This window comes from Myiozetetes cayanensis, unplaced genomic scaffold (assembly GCF_022539395.1).
Source record: "Myiozetetes cayanensis isolate MyiCay16 unplaced genomic scaffold, myiCay2020 scf6-25, whole genome shotgun sequence".
NCBI lineage: Eukaryota > Metazoa > Chordata > Aves > Passeriformes > Tyrannidae > Myiozetetes > Myiozetetes cayanensis.
The window spans coordinates 61,298,613-61,318,995 of NW_026087853.1; the positions used below are offsets into that span (position 1 = coordinate 61,298,613).

Below are 20,383 nucleotides of genomic sequence, written 5' to 3' on the forward strand. Positions count from 1 at the left end.
AGCACTTGAAACTGCAGTGGCAGGTTCAAAGGGCTGGCACAGCCCATGGTTTTGTTTGCAGGGTTGCAGAGATTTCAGCTACCTGAAGTGGACTCGAGGCTATTCCCCATCTCTCCAGATCAGGCCCTTGCATCCCACAATCTGCATACAGCTGTTCCCCAGCGAGCTGCGTGTGCAGCAGGGCTGTTGTGTAAACAAGAGTGGAGACTTCTCCAAAGCTTTTCATGTAGCTTTATCTCAGCTGCAATTTGTTCGGAGCTTTTAAAGGCTGGAGAAACACCCAGCCTCACTCCCCAGGGCCCGGTTCCCCCGTTTCAACCCTTCCAAGGGTATTTATGGTGCTGTTTGATTTTCTTTGAACTTTTCAGGAGAACTCAGGTCCCCCGAGGAAGGTGCTGAGTTCTCCTAGAGGGACCTGCTTTGGCACACCTGTAGCTTCACTTCTAACAGCTCTGTTGTCTGCTCTTGCCCCAGGTGTGCTGTCCCTCCCTGCCTATTTCAGCCCCTACAACGACGGCTCGGTGTGCAGCGACGGCCGGGCCGACGCGTACGCCCAGCTGGAACTGCGGACCCTGGAGCAGTCCCTGCTGGCAACGTGTGTTGGAAGCATCTCTGAACTGAGTAAGTTTTGGCTGCAATCAGCCACAGGTTTCTTTCAGCAAAGCAGGAGAGCCAGCCCCTCCTCTGAGGTCAGCGGGAGCGCTGCCATTGTTGACAGTGCGAGCAGCATTTGGCCGACGTGGGGGAAGATTTAATTGTCTCGTGGTGCTGTTTATGAAAATCAGCTTGTTTCATTAGTCTGCTTTATATTTAATTCACCTGGAGACGTAGAAGATGTGGCTTTTCTGGCCTTTTGGTAGTGGTGTTAGTGCCAGCTGAAGATGGATGCTCTTGCCCAGGTGCCTCTGGAAGAGTTCTTGCATATTTGTGAAGCACCTCCCTCAGATGGCAAAGAGGGTTCTCTTTGTTAGTCTTTCTGCAGTGGAAATGTCAAGGGTGCAGGATATTCGAGGAAAAGCTTTTTGGTTACTTAAAAAACAAAAAGTGGAGGAAAAAAAAATCTGAGAGCACTTGGGTAACGAAAACTCGTTCAAACCCTTCTTTCTTTTTCTCGTGCTACCCAAATGAAATGTTCCATTCCTGGAGTGCTCACAAAGCCCCTTTAAAGTAAACAAAAATGATTTGTGTTTTCCTGGTCCTACTTTTCCCTTGCAACGTTTCTGCTGGCATCACTTTCTTAGTCTGCACCATCTGAATGCTAATGAATGTCAGGGCCAGCAAGGAGTTTGTGGGTTTCACCATTTATTTTGCAACCTGCCTTAATTTGAGGTTTTCAAATTCCTTTAACACACCTCTATTTATCCTGGAACACAAGAGAACATTTGTAGCAAGGGCCTGAGATTGAATACAGCTTCCTCTCTCCCTCTCTTCCCCCATCCCTGCCTTGGCCAACATGGTCAGTACATCCAGTGAATAGATCTCCTGATACAGTTGCCTACTTTTTTTTTTTTTCTTTTAAATGTTGCTGCACGTTGCCAGAAAAATAGAGTGAGTGTGCAAAGCAGAATGAACGTTATTCTGAGCTGAATATTTGAATTCCAGATGCATTTCTGCTATAACTGCACAGACTTCTGCGTTAGCAGCAGCGCTGGAGGATTCTTGATATTCTCGTAAAATGTGCAGATCCTGGAGCTACTGGAGTGGAAAGGCAGAGTTGTTAGAAGGTTATTTCAATTCTGAAGTGGGTCCTTAAGCTGAATGTACTGTACAACAAACGAGTGGCACAGCTTTAGATTGCAAAGTGAGATTTTTAATACTCCACTGATAACATCATGTTTAGACATAGAGTAGCTTTGTGGGGGCTTCTCCTGGATAACAGCAGAAGCCCATGGGTTCAACCAGAGTTTGGTTGGCAAATTGAGTGAATTGCTGTTAGATATTAATGAACAAATAACAACTTCCTAAGGATTTCAGAGGGAGGTGTTACTAATTCACAGCTAAACTCAGGGCGCCTTCTCAGGAACCAGCTTTGTGATGGGGAGACTATTTCAGTTCCATCCTTTCCCAGTATTGTGACTTTTGGACACAATAGAGTAATGTTTCCTGTGAGAGTTTTAGGGGACTGTAAAACATAAAGCTATAGAGGATTCTCCCAAGGAAAAAATAGATCCTAGCTAAGTATAGTAATCTATAGTAATAATTCAGCTCCCTGTAATCACACTGCTCCAAGATGTAATGTCTGAAGCTTTTAAAAGGTTTTTTAGATTTTGTAATGCACCAGAATACAGGGAGAGTAACCAGGATGTACATAAAGCAAGGTTATTACACAAAGAGCAGATTTGAGGTCATTGCTTTGTGAACTTTTTAAAAACCTGCAGTCTTAAAATCCTTTCTGAGTGAAACTGTGTAACACAGGTCACCTTCTTTCAGACCTCCTCAGGTCCACCATGCTCCAGCATAAAGGCAGGTTGGCTTGAGGTCAAAGACCAAGAGGACTGAGAAGCCCAGAAGGTTCCTGGATTAAACTTCTCACAAGGCTCAGGAGCAAATTTCTGGCACAGTTTGTGACAAGCAGCGTGATAAAGATTGGCTTTTTAATACAAGAGTCAGGTCTTGTTATTCTGGAGAAACCTGCAGCTACAGTGAGAATGAGAGCAGCAGATCCCTCAAAGAAGGAGTTTCTGTGTTGAACATAATGTCATTAATTTGTTTCAAGTTCCTGGGCAGGAGGGTAGAACAGCATGACCCAGTTGGAAGAGATGGGAGCAACCTCATAAGGGAAATGAGAGTAAAGTATTTGTGTTGGTGCTGCTGGCTTTGCCCTGTGAAAGCTGCTGCTCCCAGGGCATTTTGCAAAGACATCGGTAGTTTTTGTAGGCAGGCAAGAAACGGGTATATGTGGGTGGAAAGAGGGGAAAACCAGCACTAAACCAGAAAACTCGGTGTAAAACTGTTGTTCTGAATGTGTGGGGACTGAGTTTCATTTAATGTTTTCCAGGTAACAGCTTGTCATTTGAAAGTCAGTTCAGTTTCCCGTGCAACAACCTGCAGAGTGGCAGCCTGGGGACAGGCCTTTGTGGAGGAGAATCGTGTGCACACAGAAGATGTTTTTCTTAGCTGAGAGGGGAGTGTTTAGGTCAAAAAGAGCACTTTAAAAGAGCTGTGTTCCTCTTCCTGTGCAGGTGATTTGGTGTCACGAGCGATGCACCACATGCAGTGCTTGAACACCATCCGGCCCGGGATGAGCCCCGTGCGGCAGAGCCGGCAGCAGCAGCCCATCTCCTGGTCCCCTGATGCTCTCCACACCCTCTACTACTTCCTACGCTGTCCCCAGATGGAGTCCATGGAGAACCCCAACCTGGACCCTCCTCGGATGACCCTGAGCAACGAGCGGTGCGTAAACCACTCCGGCCTCGGTCGTCGTGGGGTTGGGCTGAGAAGGGGCTTTTCCCTTTTTTAAGGTTTTTCCCCTTCTGTAGGGTAACTGTGTGGGCAGCTCTGTGGGATGCTACCTGTCAGGCATCAGTTATTCCTGCAGCGAGGCCAGGTGGTGTGGCCAAGTTTGGGAAGCCTTGGAACTGGAGCTGGAAAGTGAGCTGTTTCTTCGTGCAGTCTTTCCGAGCGAGGCACACGCTGTGTGCTGCCAACAGGGCTTGTCTGGAGACCTTGCCAGAAGTACATGTGGTTGCCTGAAGCAGTAAAGACCTTACCAAAGAAAGTGTTACCTTCTGAATGGCGCCAATTAACGATTGTCATCGTTCTGGGGAAGAGCCACGTTGGCCGTGGAGGGGCTTGGAGGGATTTATGAACGTCCTCCTCAAGGATTGCTCCAGTTGATGCCCTGTGTCTGGTGCAGAAAGGAATTTGGATAGGAAGCCAGTAACTAAACAGAGAATGCAGTGGGTCTCCCTGCCTCCTGCCAGCACCGTGGCTGACTGTGAAAGCAGGCCCATTATTAGAGTGGTCAGGAGTTTTCCAGAGGGACGTTTCTTCTGCTGGAAACCTCCCTGGTTTCCTTCCTGCCCAGCTCCTTGGCAGTCTGCCTGACAGGCTGGTGGCAGAGGAGAGCTGAGGAGCCCTCACAGCCCTGGCCACAAGCTGAGTTCCTTGCCAGGTCAGGCAGCTCCTGCTCTCCAGTTGCATTCTGCAGGGAGACCCATTCCTGACTCCATTCCCCATTTCCAAGTGCATATCCAAGTTCCTGTTTATCTCAGAAGTCTTAAATGGGAAATTCTCGTTCCCAAGTATCCATTATTTATGCTGGCTTGCTCTTTCGATGTCCTTTAGCCTGCTGGGCATCAAGTTGAGGGAAGGCTGTGTCCTGCCCCTTCCCAAAAGCAAAGTGGTTGGGAAGTTTCATGGTGTGTTGAGGTGTTGGAGCCTGGGAGGGGAGTCCACACTCACAAAACAAGAAAGCAAGGTGCTTGTTGGACAGGTGAGCAGGGAAAGGAAGACATCTCTGCAGCTTTGGAAATAACATGGTTTCTTCTTCCCATCTTGGGCTTCGCTGTACTCAGCCCCAGCTCCTAAAACTGCTGTGAAATCATAGTAACACACAAATAATTAATGACAAAGGTAAGGAAAAATTGTCTTTTTCTTTGATCCTCCCCTAAAATCTTTTCAAAAGGAGCAGGACTCCACAGAGAGGGAACTGGTGTACACATATGAAGAATCAAGAGGAATTAAGTGAAGTAGAATAAAACAGGAATAGAAAGAGGTAGCTGAGTAACTCAGAGCCTGTTGGGAGCTCAGTTTTTTGGGGCTTACTCACTTTAGTCAGATGTCCTACCTAGTGCAAGATTGTCTATTGTGCATGTTTGCACTCTGTGTAAAAAAATCACTTTCTGTGAGGCCAGATTGTCTAAAGTTGAACCACTGGTTTTCACAATTGTACAGCTGAAGCTGCTGAACAGTTTGCACCAGAAATAGAGATTAGGCTTTCTATTTTGTGTCCTTTTCAGTACACTCAGTGTGATGATGTTACTGCAGCTACTTGTTTTGTACACTGAGGACAATAAATGAGTTAAATCAGGAGTGCAGTTATCTCTCCAATTGCTCCCAAACAATGCTCTTCACATGGTTCACCGGAGTTTTTTTTGGAATGTGGGCTGCAGCTCTATTCTGTTTTCAAATCCACACTAGATCCTGTGACAGCTGGTGTAAGGGAAATTTCTGCCATTTTTTACTGACCAGTACTTAGCTGTAAAGGAAATTAAAGAGGATATATTAAAATGGAGCAAAAAAATTACATTAGGGAAAAAAACCCCAAACCTGGAACTGAGCACTATCAGGTTAAAGGACTGGCTTTGAGAAGCTTATGAAAGCTGGAAATGAAATTAATATTGCTTGGTACACCGGGATTGAACATCCAACCCTACCTTTCATTTGCTCCAAGGTAGATTTATCTGTGTCTTACTGTGTTGAGCTCTGGGCAGGTTATTTATGTAAATATTCTTATTATATAAATATTCTTAGTATGTAAATATTCTTATTATATAAATATTGCTGGCAGCACTTTGCAGAGGAGGTGTTTTATTTTTACTCATCCCTGGCTGAAGAGCAGGGACAGTGGAGGCTGCGTGCGAGATGCCAGGCTCGTGGCACGAGGGATGAGGGCTCTGATTCACCTGATGTGACTTGGCAATGCTGGGCAGCCTTTTATTCTCTCCTGAGCCGTGCTAAATCAGCTGCAAACTCGGCACTGCTCTTCTGTGGGTTTGTGCTGGCTCTCTGGAATATCCCTGTTCTGTGCACAGCAATCCCAGTTTGTTTCCTGCTGGAAAAATCTGTCCCAAAGCAGGACAGTGACACTGAGCCGTTCTGTGTTTGCTTGTGCTTTGGTTTCCTGTATAAATCTATAAATCTACTGAACACTGACATGAAATTTAGCAAAGAGGGGTGGCTGTGAGAGCTGCAGACTTGGTAGAACCTTATTTTGAGAAAATCCACCAGCCACATTGATTCAGTGGAAGGAACTGCAGTTGTTCATCCAGAGGCCTGACAATCTGCTGTTTATTTTGGCTTTCTGCTGTCTGTGAGCTTTCTGTGTTTCACACTGTGATGCAGAGTGTTGTGGAAATCATAACACTGAAGGGTCTGGAAGGTCTTCAGCGGGAAGGCAAACACAGAATTCGGTTCTGGAACCACACCTAATGGGGGCTGTCATGTGCCATAAAGAACTTTAAAAATCTTGCTTAGCTTCTGAATGTATCCTGCAGCAAAGTGCATGAGGTCTGACAACAGACACACTGCAGAAAGGTGTTTAAGGCACCCCTTACACAGGCACAGTGAACAAAACCGGTTTAAAATGGGGTTTAGCCATGCTAAACACCTTGGCAGAAGGCCTGAGGTGACAAAGCTGGAGAGTCCTGCAGCACTAGGGTAGATGGAGCCATCTCTGTTTTGGCAGAGAGAGGAGCTCTCTGTTTCAGCCTCCAGTATGTGAATGGTTTGGGATCCCAATAGACTGAAACTCTGGAAAGTTTGTTGTGATGTTGGTTCTGATGCCTCCAAATGAAGGTGTTGAAGCAGGAGGAGGAGAGGAGGCAAAATTAGAGAGAAAGCACTCAGGTATCTTAAGCAAAACATTAAACATTTCCAAAGTGAATGCAGCTGTATAACCGAGCCATGGCCCACTTAGAACCCCAGAATGACCTTATTTGCTGGAGGGACAATAAACCATCTGCTGTTTGATGTCAGATGGGCCACCTGAGGAAGCGTTTTGCAAAGACAGAGTGCCACTTGTGCAATATTTTGGCAAAGGAATTAGACCCTGAGGTGAGCACGAGCTGCTTTGCTTGCTGAGGATGCACCTGGGTGCCTGAAGGCTCAGAGGTTTTTGGTGTCATCAGAGCACATCTGTCTGTGCTGCTGCAAAAAAGTGGCTCTGCTGGGCAATGAGATATTTTGATTTTCTCTGAAATCTTAGTCTGTGTTGTGTCAGGGGTCAAAAAATGTGTTTTTGGAACACAAGGAGCAAGCAGACACGTGGCACTCCTCTCTCTGTGCTGTTCCTGCTCTGGGATTCTTCCCATTGCTTATGTCAGGCTGGCTGAGCTTGGGAGCACTCCACAGCCTGAGATCATGTTTGCTGGGATTGGTTGAGATACTGGGACTTGACAAGAGCCATCCAAAGGCAAACGAAGTTTCTTTCTCCTTTTTCACTTTTCCCAAGTGGAACCTAAAGCTTTTGTTTTATTTTTAATGGTGTGTCGAGGGAAGAATGCTCTCACAGTGATGCTTATCTTGGGGAGTGTTTGTCTGCTCCCACAGAGCCCAAATCGAGGCCAATATTGTAGTTTCATTTTACAGCTGGGTGGACTTGTCTGCCCTGGGTAAATTGACTGGGCCAGGATAGTGGTCCAGCCTTAAAGCTGGGAATGGACATCAGTGATTGTCCTCATCTTGGCCTCTTTTTGGTTTCATGTGCCTACAGCATTTGTTGTAGGAAACTCAGCATGATCTAATACCCAAGAACAGGCAAAAATGTTGGATCCTGCTTCCTTGTGTAGCTGATTATCTGTGGTCTTGGTAGGCTGAGCTTCCTCCCTTCCAGCTACCCCTTTCAAAAACTCTGAATTGTGTTTTTCTGTTGTTGGTCTGTAGAACATTCTAAAACTAATTCCAGGCTTGTGCATCAGTGCCCGTGGATCCAGCCATGTCAGACCTTTCCCAGCTCTCCCTGTGGCAGCTGTGCCAAGTCCTACATGCTGTCTGAGTTTGCTGGGGCAAACAGCAGTGAGTACAAAACAATTTGCATCAGCAGAAGCACACAGACCGTACCCATCTGACTCTGTCAGTGAAAATCCAGTAAAACACTAGGGAAATTCCAGAGCTGATGGAGGATTTGTCAGCTGCCAACAACAGTAAAATTTGGGGCTTGCCAGTTTGATGGAAATTCACAGCTCTTCAGCTGGAAAAGCTGTGGACACTGCAGGAAACCAACTGCAGTCACACAGGGGCCACCCCGTGCTGTTTGCCTCGTGCAGGCTCCAGATTTGCTGCTTTTTTGGAGAAGTCTGTTTTGGGATGTGACTGTAAACAAACCTGGGCTCACTCAGTTTCTTCCTTGCCACAGAAAATCCTTCAGGAAGGCTGCTGCTCATCCTGCTTTTAGCTGGAAGGCTGCTGCCCATCCTGCTTTCAGCTCAGTGCCTGCTCTTACCTACAAGGTTGGAAAATGACCTAAATTTTTTTCTACTTGCAATAGGAGTCTTCCTGTTACATCTGTTACCTCACATGATCCTTGGATAAACATGCAAACCATATTTTTCAGTAGAGCCAAGCAGGAAAAATGGCCTTGTGCCTCCTCCTCTGTGCCACGTTAGCTGGGCAGGAGGAGGAAGGAGCTGAACCATCCACTTGGGTTTTCTCTCTGGGGAATATTTCCAGCAGTATTTCAGCTCTGAGACATTGTTTATTGGGAAAGGATGAAAAATGCATCTGATTCTGAAGGAAGAAAAAAAGATTGTAGCCCTTCCATGCAATTTTTGAGTGGTCTCTGCTCAAATGCTCTTTTAGCTTCCAGTACTTGAGCTGCTGATTTAAAACATCCTTGGCTGGAACACTTGATATTTTTTTGTCTTGTGGTCTAAAATCTAAACCTACTTTGGCTGGCACAGAAACCAGAGTTGGGCCTAAATTGATTCTTCTGTCAAAATCCTGCCCAAGCAGGATTTATTGATTGATTGCTTGATTGATTTGCAGTGGTTGATTCAAATAAAGAGCTCCTGTGCCATGGTTATTTCTGAATCCCCACTGACCATCCTCCTCATCAGATTTCCTGCATTTCATGTTTTGAAAAAACATTACTTTGCTCTTACTTATTTCCTATTTACTTGATGATTTCTGGGCGCATCATAAGGAATAATTAGAGCCTTCAGCTCCTTCCTTTGTGCTTTGCTACCTTCTTCCCCTGTGTCTAGAAAATACCTGGCACAACTGAATGTTCCTTCTGGAATTGCTTGAGACAGGAGTGATTTGGCTCTATGGATCAAATTTATACAGCAGTATTAATCCATGTTAAAGCCAATAATAATATCCCAGTTATTGATGGGAAGTGCCTCCAAAAAGCCTTGCTCTGTGTTCCACGGGCATCCAACTGGCAGAAAAGGAAGGGAAATCAGGAATGACCAGCAGAGCCTGCTGCTGAGGGCTGACTTTGAGCTTCATTCCCAGCATCACCAAGAGGCATCACTGATTTCAGAACTGGTTAAGGCTTTCCAGGACAAATCTCTTCTCCAGCTGGATGTTTCCAGACTCTCCCTGATCTGTCATGAGGGCTTTTTTCCCCCTCTACTCTTTTTAACTGCAGGTTTATGGAATTTTATGAAGTGTAATAGTTACATCGTTGTCTGTCTTTTAGATTTATCTGTGGCCTAGCCTCTCCTAATTCAAATTTAATGTATTTATGTCTGAATTCTTGTATTTTACAGCCATATCCTATTGTTTCCATGCAGTATCAGGGACAGAACTTGATACACTTAGTTCAGTGAGCTGTGCCTTTGAACAGGTCTGCAATAAAACAGGTTCTGGGGTCACTTGTCTGAGAGATCTGAGTATCTTTCCATTCTGTCTGCAGCTGCCTCACCAGACAAAAATAGGTGTGTAGGAATAGTAAAAGTAAACCCTGATCCAGTTATTTGCCTTGAGAGAGCACAATCACACACTCATATTTAATATGAGTGTTTAAATCCACTCAGAACATCCCTGAAGTCAACAGGGAGATCACAGAAAGATGTGTCAGTGGTGGGCATATTCCACTCCCATGCCCATGCAACAGTCCATTGATTTTATTTTTTCCCCAAAGCTCTTTTGATATAAATATACTGATTAAATACAGGGAAACAGAAGCCTTACATTGAACTGTGCCATTGCTTGTGCAGAGGGGACCAAAAAAAAAAAAGCAGCTATTTGCTATTGATGAAAGATCAACTTAGTAGATTTATTAGAAGAATAAGAAGGTTATAAAAGATAAGGTCAACTTGCTCCACCAGCACAAAGGAGGGAGGTTGTTACCGTGTATTTTTCAGACTTTGGGCAGTTAATATGTGATTTCATTGTGGTTTTGAGATGCTCATTCACAAGGAAGATGGAGTGAGTGGCCCTATTTCAGAGGCCAGTAAGCTGCAATCAACATTTATCTATTGACTGAAATTACTGTTCATTGGCAGTGCTGCTCCTGACCTTAGACCAGATGGTCTGTTTGCTGAGCCTGCACTAAAGTGCTGCAATATATTGAATATATTGAATATCTTCCACGGTTTTAAAAATTGAGAACACATTTTAAAAAGAGGAGTCAGTAGCTTTATTTGTCAAGGTTTTTGATGAGCAACTTTCACCTTCCTGCTGTTGATGGGACATCTCAGCAGTGACATTTAGATAGAAAAAAAATTAGTTTTTGACAGAGCCCATGCAAGTGGGACTCCTTCTGTATGTGCTCCTGGTATTTTAACTGGAAGACTGAGGAGAGATCCAGAATGAAGGATTTATGGAATATTAAAGGGAATGGAATTAAACCAAGTCAGGCTGAAGTCAGGATGTGACAGACACTAGTTGTGTTCATGTTCCTGAAACATTGCTGCCCTTGCCTGGCTTCACCCATTTTTACATCTCGTAATTTTTTTAATTGTTAATTTCTTTCTAGTTCAAAGATTGCAGAATTGGAACATGAGAGGTGACCTTGGCAGGAGTGAAGGGAGTTAATTGCAGACCCCGAGGATCGAATTCATCCAAGTGCAACTGCTGTAGCTGGCAGTGCTCTGAATTAGAGAATTTTCCCCCTCTCCTTTATGTTTTTTGTATAAACAAACACTGCTCAATTTAATTTTTTTTTAACTCTGCATATCTCACACCTGGGACGGCCCAGCCTGCCCTCCACATTGCTGGCTGGAAGCAATTTGTAGTGTTATTGTTGTGTTTCCAGAGTAGCTCCTGTATCTTCTGATCTCGCTGTTCTGGAGCAGGGGTGGGGCACAAACACAGATTGTTGAAATTCTCTGCAAAACTGCGAGGAGAGGAATCTCAGTGTGTGTGAAATGGAGCAGCACAGTGGTCCTGGGCAACCTGCTGTAGCTCACCTTGGTTTTGAGCAAGGGGTTTGGACTGAATGATCTTCAGAAGTGCCTTTCTACCTCAGCTTCTGTGGTTCTCATTCCAGTATTTGTCCTTAAAGTTGTTTTACATCTTTCCTCTTGGTAACTTCCCTCTCATCCATAGGTTATCAACACCTTGTTTCCTCCCCACCTCCCTAGAGAGGCATAAAGCTTTTGACAGCCTTTGTCCTCTCAGTCACAAAACAGATGTTTGAAAAAAACCATTTATTTTCTTCTTGCATAGCCATTTTTCCAGCGATGTGTGGGAATCCCCAGGAAGACTGCCACTGACCTAAGCCATTCCTGCTGGAAGTCCCTGCTTGTCAGGATGACTGAGAAGTGGATGGATGGTCTCTGGCTGTCTTGTTTAGCAGTGAAGGGATGACAGCCACCGTGTATGTGTGTGCTACACCCTGCAATTACTGGAACTACAGCTGCAGTAATTGCTGCACTGTAAAGATGCCCACGTTGAGCTCTTGGCTTCTGCTCTTGAGTTTCCATCTGTTCAGATAAAAAAGAAGGTGTAAGAAAATGAGAGCCTGGCAGTTCAGCTGCCTGGAATCTCAGAGCTGGAGCACCCAAGACTCCTCAGTGCCTGCAGGCACCCTGGGCTGTGTATTGTTTGTTGTTTGCTGTTTGTGATGAGCAGCAACCTGGCATTAAAAATGAAGGCAAAACAATGCAGGGAAACCTAAAACAAAACTATCTGAGTGTTATAGAAACACAGAAATAAGTAAGACAGTGTCTTCTGGCTTCTTTTTTCACCTGTTGGACAGTAACTGTCTATTGATACAGTAGAGGACTGACTGAGCCTACTGCTTGATTCTTGCAGGTTTGCTGTCTTTTCCTATGAGCCTGTCTCCATTTTTCCTTGAATAGATCCTTAAAGACAGTACTGTGATACCAACATTGTGCTCCTGTACTGATATACCTAAAGAGCAGCAGCTCCATGGATGGAAAGTTCTGAGCACGTAGCAAAGAACAACGATGGTAACAAGCCAGCAAGTTTCTCCTTTTTCAGTAATTGCTGGTCCCAATTGAAGTTAATATTGTTTCCTATTGGACTAAATTGCAGCCCTTCCCTTGCAGAACTTGCCTGTTTCCTGAGGAAGGAGTTAGCTGGGGCTTTAACAAAGGCCACACTAAGTAAATACAATTGTGAGGCTTTGCTGCACGGCAGCCAGGGCTGGCAGGTTGTAGGGGGCTTTGCTGTTATTGTTCCTGACGTCTCTGTAACACAGAGCTGAGAGCAAAGCTCCTCTGAAGAATGAATGTCTCTGGGTGTAATTTATGATACTGGCAACAATCGTTCTTTTTCTCTGACCTGGTGGAGATTAGAACTGAGCTTTCCCTGGGGTAATCCTAGATTGGTGTGTCTCTGCCTGGTTTCCTGTTTGAAGGAGTTCCCTATCCCATACCTGTGGGTGCCTGTGCTGCCATGGCCTCATGGTCCCTTACAGAGCTCTTAATCACGTGTTTGTACAGTAACTGCTGAACTGGCTGTTTGCAAAAGCACGTCTGCTCTGCAAGACAAATCCCATTCAAATGAGCTGCGTGTCTGAGCTGATTCAGCCCTGGTTTGTGGATTCTTCTGGGGCTGAACCACCTGGTGTTGATAGCATGGGTGCTGGTCTGACACGTTTGCTGAGAGAGGAGAGACCGAGCTGTGCTTTGCTGCTGCTGATCTGTGGTGATGCTGCTGAAAGGGGCACTCTCAGGCTGGAGCCAAACTACTGACAACTCCAGTTCCACTGAAGAGTTTGTACCTGGGGGTCTTTCTTCCGTGGATTAGAAAGTATATCATAATGGCCAGAGGATAGAAGAGGGAGACAGGGGCTGGAAAGTTTATTGCTGGAAAACTCTTGATACTGTAAGGAATTCAGTTAATGATTCCTCACCCCTTTGGCTTCCTTGAGAAATGGAAAAGATCCTTCCAGAGAAACTTCTGGGGCTCTTCTGAGACAGGTGCTGCAGGACTGGAGACCTTCCCAGTAGGAGAGGATGAGTTGTCCGTGGTGCAGCACTAGAGGGTGGTTAATTAGCTGAGAGGAGCATGAGCACATTAGCATGAAATTATAACAGGACTAACATAACCTGTATCCTGCTGTAATTACACTGCTGCCAGCAGCCAGACTGTGTGATTAAGAGTTCCCTCTGTGCAGCTCTGCACTGTGCCAGGTAGTCAGTGCTGAGCTCCCTGTTGGGGCTGCCAAATTCTTCAGGAAGGATCTCTCTGAAGAGTTGGTGCATTAGAACATCACAGAAACATATGTGCCTTTAAATGACTTTCCATCTGGGCATGCCATTCTCCCTTACACGAGAAGTTACAGTAGTTTAATTAACTCACTTTGGGACCACTTCTGGTCTGCTAAACTGTCTGCTTTGAGACACTTAATATGCTTAAGGATAAGTGGCCAAACTGGCTTAATCTGAGGGCAAAAGGGCATTTGCCCCAGGACAGTGATGTGCACAGTTCGGGCTATTTACAGCTTTAGTCACACAGTCAGGGCTCAGAGATACCTCCTATGAAGAAAGGCCAATGAAAACCAGTTTATTTCTCAAATAATTTTGTTTCTTCAGTTTTTTTGAGGGAAGAACTCTGGGAAGAAGGATGTTTCCCACGTCTCATTGGTTTTTTTGGTGTTTGGAATGCAGAACACTGGGTGCTGATAGAAAGGTTCATTCAAGCAACAGGTACTGAAGTGTAGAGCAGCTGAAGATTTTGAGTGATAATATTTTTCTCAGCAAGCTGGAAAAGAATAATTGTGCACGTTGCACTTGGCATTAGAATCAGTGCACTTTCAGCTTTGTCATTTTTAACATCTCAATCATTGCTGTTTCTGTGGTTTTAGACCTGCTTTCTGGCAGCAGGGGGCTGAAAAGAAAACGAAAATCCTTGTAATTTGGTATTAGAAACCAAAATTATTGTTTTGTCGTGCTGGTCATTGGCTGAGGAGGCAGCTGGAGCTTGAAACTCCTCCGTGCTCCTGTGGTAACCACAGTGCTGCACCCTCTGCAGTGGTCAGCACGAACCAGGCTGGGCCTGTTGCAAGAACAGGTTTTGGGTGTGGATAAGAAAACTTCACTCTCTTACTCCTCCCCATTAGAATTTTTATCTAATCTATTAATATAGGGCTATTTAAGTGTGGCTTTTTAGAGGGAGAGATGAGGTAACAGATAACCTGGATATGGAGACTTGTGGGACAGTTGGGCTTTTTCATCTCCTGGACTGCAGGTGTCCTGGGTGTAAACAAACATTGCTGGGCCTTATTCAATCATTTACCATCTTGGCACAAAATCTGCAACTGGGTTGTTGAGAATACATGAGATGTAGATAGTAAAACTTGGGTAGTTGCTTTACCCAAGGTGGCAACATCTTCTTAAGTGTACTTTACTTGTGTCCTGTCAGCATTGACTCCTGGTTATCTACTGAAAGATCTATATGTTGGGGATTTTTATTACTTTAATTATTCTTATTTGAAATTCAGTGAAAGTTCACACACAGGCAAAGCCAGAGACTGCTCAGCAGCACTGCTGGTACTGAAAGCAGACTTAATAGCTGGAATTTGTGGCATCTGCTGAGAAGCACTGCACTCCAAATGTTGAAATGTAATGCAGGCATGCTCTAAATTTAGGATATTTGGAAACCGAAAGAACTTGAGCTGGGCCAATTAAATCCATCCACCTATCGGAATTCCAGAGTTAAGCTGTTGTGTCTGCCATTCCCAGTGCTATTTAGGTTGTGATACCCACTGATAGGACCATGGAAATCACAAGGATAGAAGCATAAAAAGAGTTTAAAATTGGGGAGATTTCACAGTATTAAACACAAAAGAGAAGGATAGGATGATTTCTAGTCTGGCGTGAAAGAACTTCATTGCAATGGTTGTTTTCTTTAAACAGGACACTTCTGTTGCTTTTATTTCTCATATCTATACCCTAATGGCACTATTTATTTATTTACCTAAGGCAAAATGCAAACATGGATCTCGTTATGCTTTCCAGTAAAAAACAGAAACAAATCGATTCTGGTAGCAAACAGAACCCCTTCTTCATCCTGCACATCAACTCTTCAATATTTTAAGGCAAGAACTCAGGGACAGGAACTCCTTGAAGATTTAGGTGAAATGTGTTCATTAAGCAGCTCTCCACTAGGACAGAGTCATACTTTCTTGCAAAATAATAATTTAAGAAATGCCACACTGGCATCTATTTGATCCTGCAGTGAGGTCACTCCTCCTTCTGAACTTTCATTAATGACAGATTTGAGGTGTCTTACCTGGCACTGGTGTAGAGAGAAGAGTTCTGCCTGTTCATCCACAAATGCTGCACACCGTGGGCTTGAGTGCCTTTTATTCAAGAAAGTGGACTCTTAAATTTTGGCTCTTTTGTGAGACCTTCTGTGATTGTAAGAGAGCAGCCAGAAACTGGGTTGTATAATTGCACTCTGGGGTGGAGTGGACACCTGATTTCAGAGCACACGGGACACTCTTGTGCCCACGAGAGCTCCAAAGCCCATCCCTTCCCTCCTGTGCTGGTGTGTTCCTCGTGCCTCCATGCTCAGTTAGTTCCTGGAACATCTCAGATTCCAGGAACGTGGAGAGCCAAAAGATGACTTAGATTTTAATGAGGGAAGCAGTGACATCAGCAAGGGGGTGAGTGACGCCACACGACGTGCGTGCTCACGGGAGCGTGACGTGGCACACAAGTGCAGTTGGTTCTTAAAAAAATAGAGTTTGATCAACTGGTTCTTAGTCCTGAAAAGGAAGGAACCATCTTTTTAACCTTGAAATGTTTTGCCTCTAGATACCAGTATTTTGTGGTTCAAAATTCCTCTTTTGAAACACTAATTAGGTTTTGGCTTATGCTGGGAGGTAAATGGGAAGTGTTCCCCCATTCATCGTGAAAACCCTTTGCTTCGGTGAGAATTGTCTTCTGTTTGACTGAGCAGACTTTTTCAGTTCTAACTAATTAAACAGCTTTCAGTTTTCCAGAACTACACAAAAAAATATTTCTCTTTCTGGCTCTTTGTTCACACAGTTGTAACTCAGGAGCTTCAGGCGGTTTCCCTGAGCGTGGCAATGCTCTGTGTCAGGATTTTACAACTGGGCCCTGGAAGTGAGTTCAGCGATTGAATCTGGCAGATTGGTTTTGGCTCGAGAACCAGCATATGTTTTTAACATATGCATGTTGGCAAATCAGATTGAAGTCATAACTAAAAGGCCTGTTATCTCAATCCTCCTTGTGCTGTTGGGAATTAAGTAAAATGGCCAAAAAAATTGGGGAAGGAGTCTCAGCAGTGGATAGTGAAGAACCACACTGACCCCTGATAATCTGCTTGGAGAGAGCAAGGGTTTTTTTTTCAGTTTGCCAGCAGAGCTGCTGGAATTCACTGTAGGAGTTACCTCTGGGTTTTTCTGCCCGCAGGTTCAGGGCTAATCCAAGAATAGCAGACAGCCCACTCTGGCTCTGTGCCTGTGTTTATCTCTGACTATCACCTAGCATGCTGTTACAAGCTCATTCCCTTCATGCATCTCATTTGGATTCATGTCCTGCTCCAAAATGCACCAGTGTTTTCCTTTGCTGCAGGAATTGTCGTGCATGGCAGGGTTTTCCTTGGTCCCTCTCCTTGGGGTGGGTCCTGGCTACCAGGGCTCCACATGTTGGACTCGTTGGGTCTTGTCTGGAGGGTGTTTGGTGCTTGCAAAGCAGGGGAGCCACCTTTTTGTGAGAGCTGGGAGAGGCTTAACAGATCTGATGTGGATGACCTGACCAGAGCCTCTGCTAGAATTGTGGAATCATCATGGAATGGTTTGTGTTGGAAGGGACCTTAAAGACCATCTCATTCAACTCCCCTGCCGTGGGCAGGGACACCTTCCACTAGATCAGGCTGCTCCAAACCTCATCCAGCCTTGGACACTTCAGGGATGGGGCAGCCACAACTTCTCTGGGCAACCTGTGCCAGGGCCTGCCCACCCTCCCAGTCAGGAATTCCTTCCCAATATCCCATCTAGCCCTGCCCTGTGGCAGTGGGAAGCCGTTCCCCGTGTCCTGTCACTTCAGGCCCTCTCCAGCTCTCTTGGAGCTCCTTTAGGCACTGCAAAGGGCTCTTAACTTCTCCTGGGAGCCTCCTCTTGTCCATGCTGAACACCCCAAGCTCTCCCAGCCCGTCTCCAGAGCAGAGCTGCTCCAGCCCGTGGAACATCTCCGTGACCTCCTCTGGACTCGCTCCATATCCCTGGAATTGCTCCATGTTGATTGAGGTCCAGACTGCAGTTAGGTCCATGCTCAGAACAGTTCATGTCCTGAACTGTTTGCAGTAGTTTCAGCTTAGGGAGAGTTTTAGGGCACCGAGGAGTTGGGAGGAGCAAGAGGAGCAGGAGGTGGCAGCTCACAGTGTCCATCAGGGATCAAACAGCTCCATGTGGGGCTGGGGGGCAGATGGGAGTCTCTCACATCCTTGAGCACGTAACTATGACCAGATTGCTGCAGTTAAACTATCATGTGGATCTGTATCTGCCTCTGATCATCAAGTATATACAATTTAAGTTGGTTTTAATTATTTTCTGTCCCTCTCAAAACCTTCCTTCTGCCACAGCACACAGATGTTGCAAACATGTTTTCCTGATGAGACACATGGCACATTCCAGAGCAGCACCAGAGCTTGTTTTCAGCCTGAAAATGAAATCTTTGCCCTGTTGTTAAAGTATGCAAAATGTGATTATAATAAATAAACCATAGACTTGGGGGCCTTTTTTAAGATTCCCAGTGAGTTCCCGTCATGTATTTTTTTAGCGAGCTCAAATCTAGTTTTGACTTTGTTCTGCATGAATTAAAACCTGTGTGATTTGCACCTTATTTTTAAGTGTGGTTTGCAAAGGATGGAAAAGGTGTTATTTCTGTCTGTGGTTATAAGGAATGGTAGGAGAGATCAGAGCTGCCAGTTCTGGATTGAAACTATTCTTGTACCATTTTATATTCTCTAAGCAGAGGAAGCTGTGAAGGCAGATTCAGTGTAGAAAGGATCCCAATAAATATAATATTATCCAGATGGTTTTCATTCCGTCCATGTCTGACTGAAGGGTGACTCACTAAACTCATGGCATATCCAAGCCAAGACCTTGGTAACTTGATAATGGCCCACTAAAATTTGAGAACTCTTATCTTCTGAGATGGGAGCCAGCCTTTGTTTCAGGGGGGTTCAGAAGAACACTTTTTGGGTCAGTTGGATGTGATTGAATTCCTTCTCCCTTTTCTCTGAAGATGTGACCTGTCTGCTTTAAAAGGCATGGCATGTGTTGAGATGATCCTTGAACAGGATCCAGCACAGTAATTCCTGTCTTTTCTCTGTAAATGTGGGAAGTTTTAAAATTGTGTAAAATATTTTTAAATCTGTGAGGAATGGCTCATGACTGAGGCTGGTTGTACTTTGGAGCAAAGATTTTGTGTTTTTTCTGAATTAGTATTTCTGTTTTTATTTTATTCACATGTAATTACATACTCTGAGATATTATTTTTTTTCCTGCTGCCTGAAGAGGGATTTTAGTGTTTGAGATTCCAAATTATAAATATGCCACTGTTTTCCACATTAGCATGACATGGTTTGGGTTTTGGATACTCTGTCTTGCCTCAAAGTCTTTTCTCCAGTTAATGAGACTTCACTCTGATTTATTTTTCACTCTGCTGCCATTCTTGGGATTTTTCCATTTTGGTGCAAAGTCTTAGTGACTTTGAGCTCTTATATTTTAGGGCAAGGTGGGACTGAGCCATAGAGTTTGGTTCCAGCATTAAACTCAAACTCTAGTGCACTGAAAATTTATTTTTTTTTCCAGTCCCTTGCAAAAACACACACTGATCTTTAAAGATTTGGGATTCTTTTCTGCAGTAGAATCTGTATATTTCCAGAAATCAAATATGGGGATTTACTGTGGACTACCCCACTCTTATTAAAAGTACTGTGATACTTACACATGTTTTGGATGCTAAAGTCTGTGTATTTAAAACCTTAGCAAGGACTTACAAAGCAGCAGTTACAGATGAAGGGAAGAGAAAACTTTTCCCTCAGAGCATTGAGAAGCCCATGGGACAGGCAGGGTGGGAGGCTGTGCACGTGTGACTCAGGACCTGCCCAGGCTGCCAAGAGGGAGGTGAATCTTGCCCTTCTCACCTGCTTCCATTAGGACAGTCATTTCTTCCCTGCTTTAGAAGAAGGAGAGTTTTGTTTAGAAGAACAAGGCTTTTCTTTCTTGCTGTTGCTGTCACTGTTGGCTCCTGCTTTGTTTTGCTGGAGCAAAACAGGAGGCAGTGAAAAACAGCAGGGAGAAGGTGTGGCTGCAGGGAAAATGTCTCCTTCTTGCTCCTTTTTTAACTCCAGGTTGGATGGGGCTTAGAGCCACCTGGTCCAGTGGAAGGTGTTCCTGGAGTTGGAATGAGATGATCTTAAAAGGTTCCTTCCAACCCAAAACTGTTCTGTGATTCTTCAGCAGAGTAATCCCAGGACCCTCCTGGGGACCCAGGGAGGAGGAAGGAACGTGGCAGCACGGCTGTTTTTTCTGGGAAAACCCACTGTTTTCACCTGAGGGAGCAGATACTCCTCACTCCTGAGAGTCCAGCTCCAGGGCATTGTCCCGGAGTTCAGTGCAGAGGAGGGATGACATAATTTTCCAACTCTTGGAGCCTTTTCCTTTTCATATACAATTCATTTCCCTCTGCCAGAAGTGCCTGGATCTCGACACTCTTAAAAACCCTCAGAAGAGCCCACTCTGGGGACTGGTTTCTTTGTGATAGATGAGTCACAGAACACAGGTTGGAAGGGACCTCAAGGATCACCTGGTCCAACCTTTTTTGACAAGAGCAAATTGGCGAGGCACCCTCTACAGACAAACCTAAAGGTGTTCAGTCTTGAGGAATCCACCAGTTCCCTTGGGAAATTGTTCCAGTGGCTGACTGTTCTCATGGTGAAAGTTTTCCTTTTGTGTCCAGTCAGACTCTCCCCAGTAGGAACTGGTACCCAGGAGGTCCCACAGCTTCTCCTCTAGGATGCTGCACGTGATCTCCACAAGCCAGTACCTTTTTCCAGGAAAAAGTTCCTATAAAACTGATCTAAAACCTCTGCCAGATGCTGCTTGGCCTCCTTGGTTGTGTCCAATAAAACAACGTGGTTTAGTTCAAATGAGGGGGAAGAGCCCACAGTGAGGTCCAGTCTTTCTCTGGGCACGGCTCACCCAGCTCCAGCCTGATCCCCTTGGGAATGGAGGGGCTGCCCAGTTCTAAATGGAGAGAATTTCCAA

At 45.0% G+C, this 20,383-nt stretch overlaps 1 protein-coding gene across 1 annotated transcript in view; it reads left to right on the forward strand.

Annotated features, from left to right (window-relative positions):
* ABTB2 (ankyrin repeat and BTB domain containing 2) overlaps nt 1-20,383 on the forward strand; it is a 114,266-nt gene that overhangs the window by 72,100 nt on the left and 21,783 nt on the right. The window contains exons 2-3 of the mRNA XM_050335203.1: nt 475-621; nt 3,183-3,393. Of these exons, the coding sequence (XP_050191160.1) occupies nt 475-621; nt 3,183-3,393 (358 nt within the window). The remainder of the gene's footprint in view (nt 1-474; nt 622-3,182; nt 3,394-20,383) is intronic.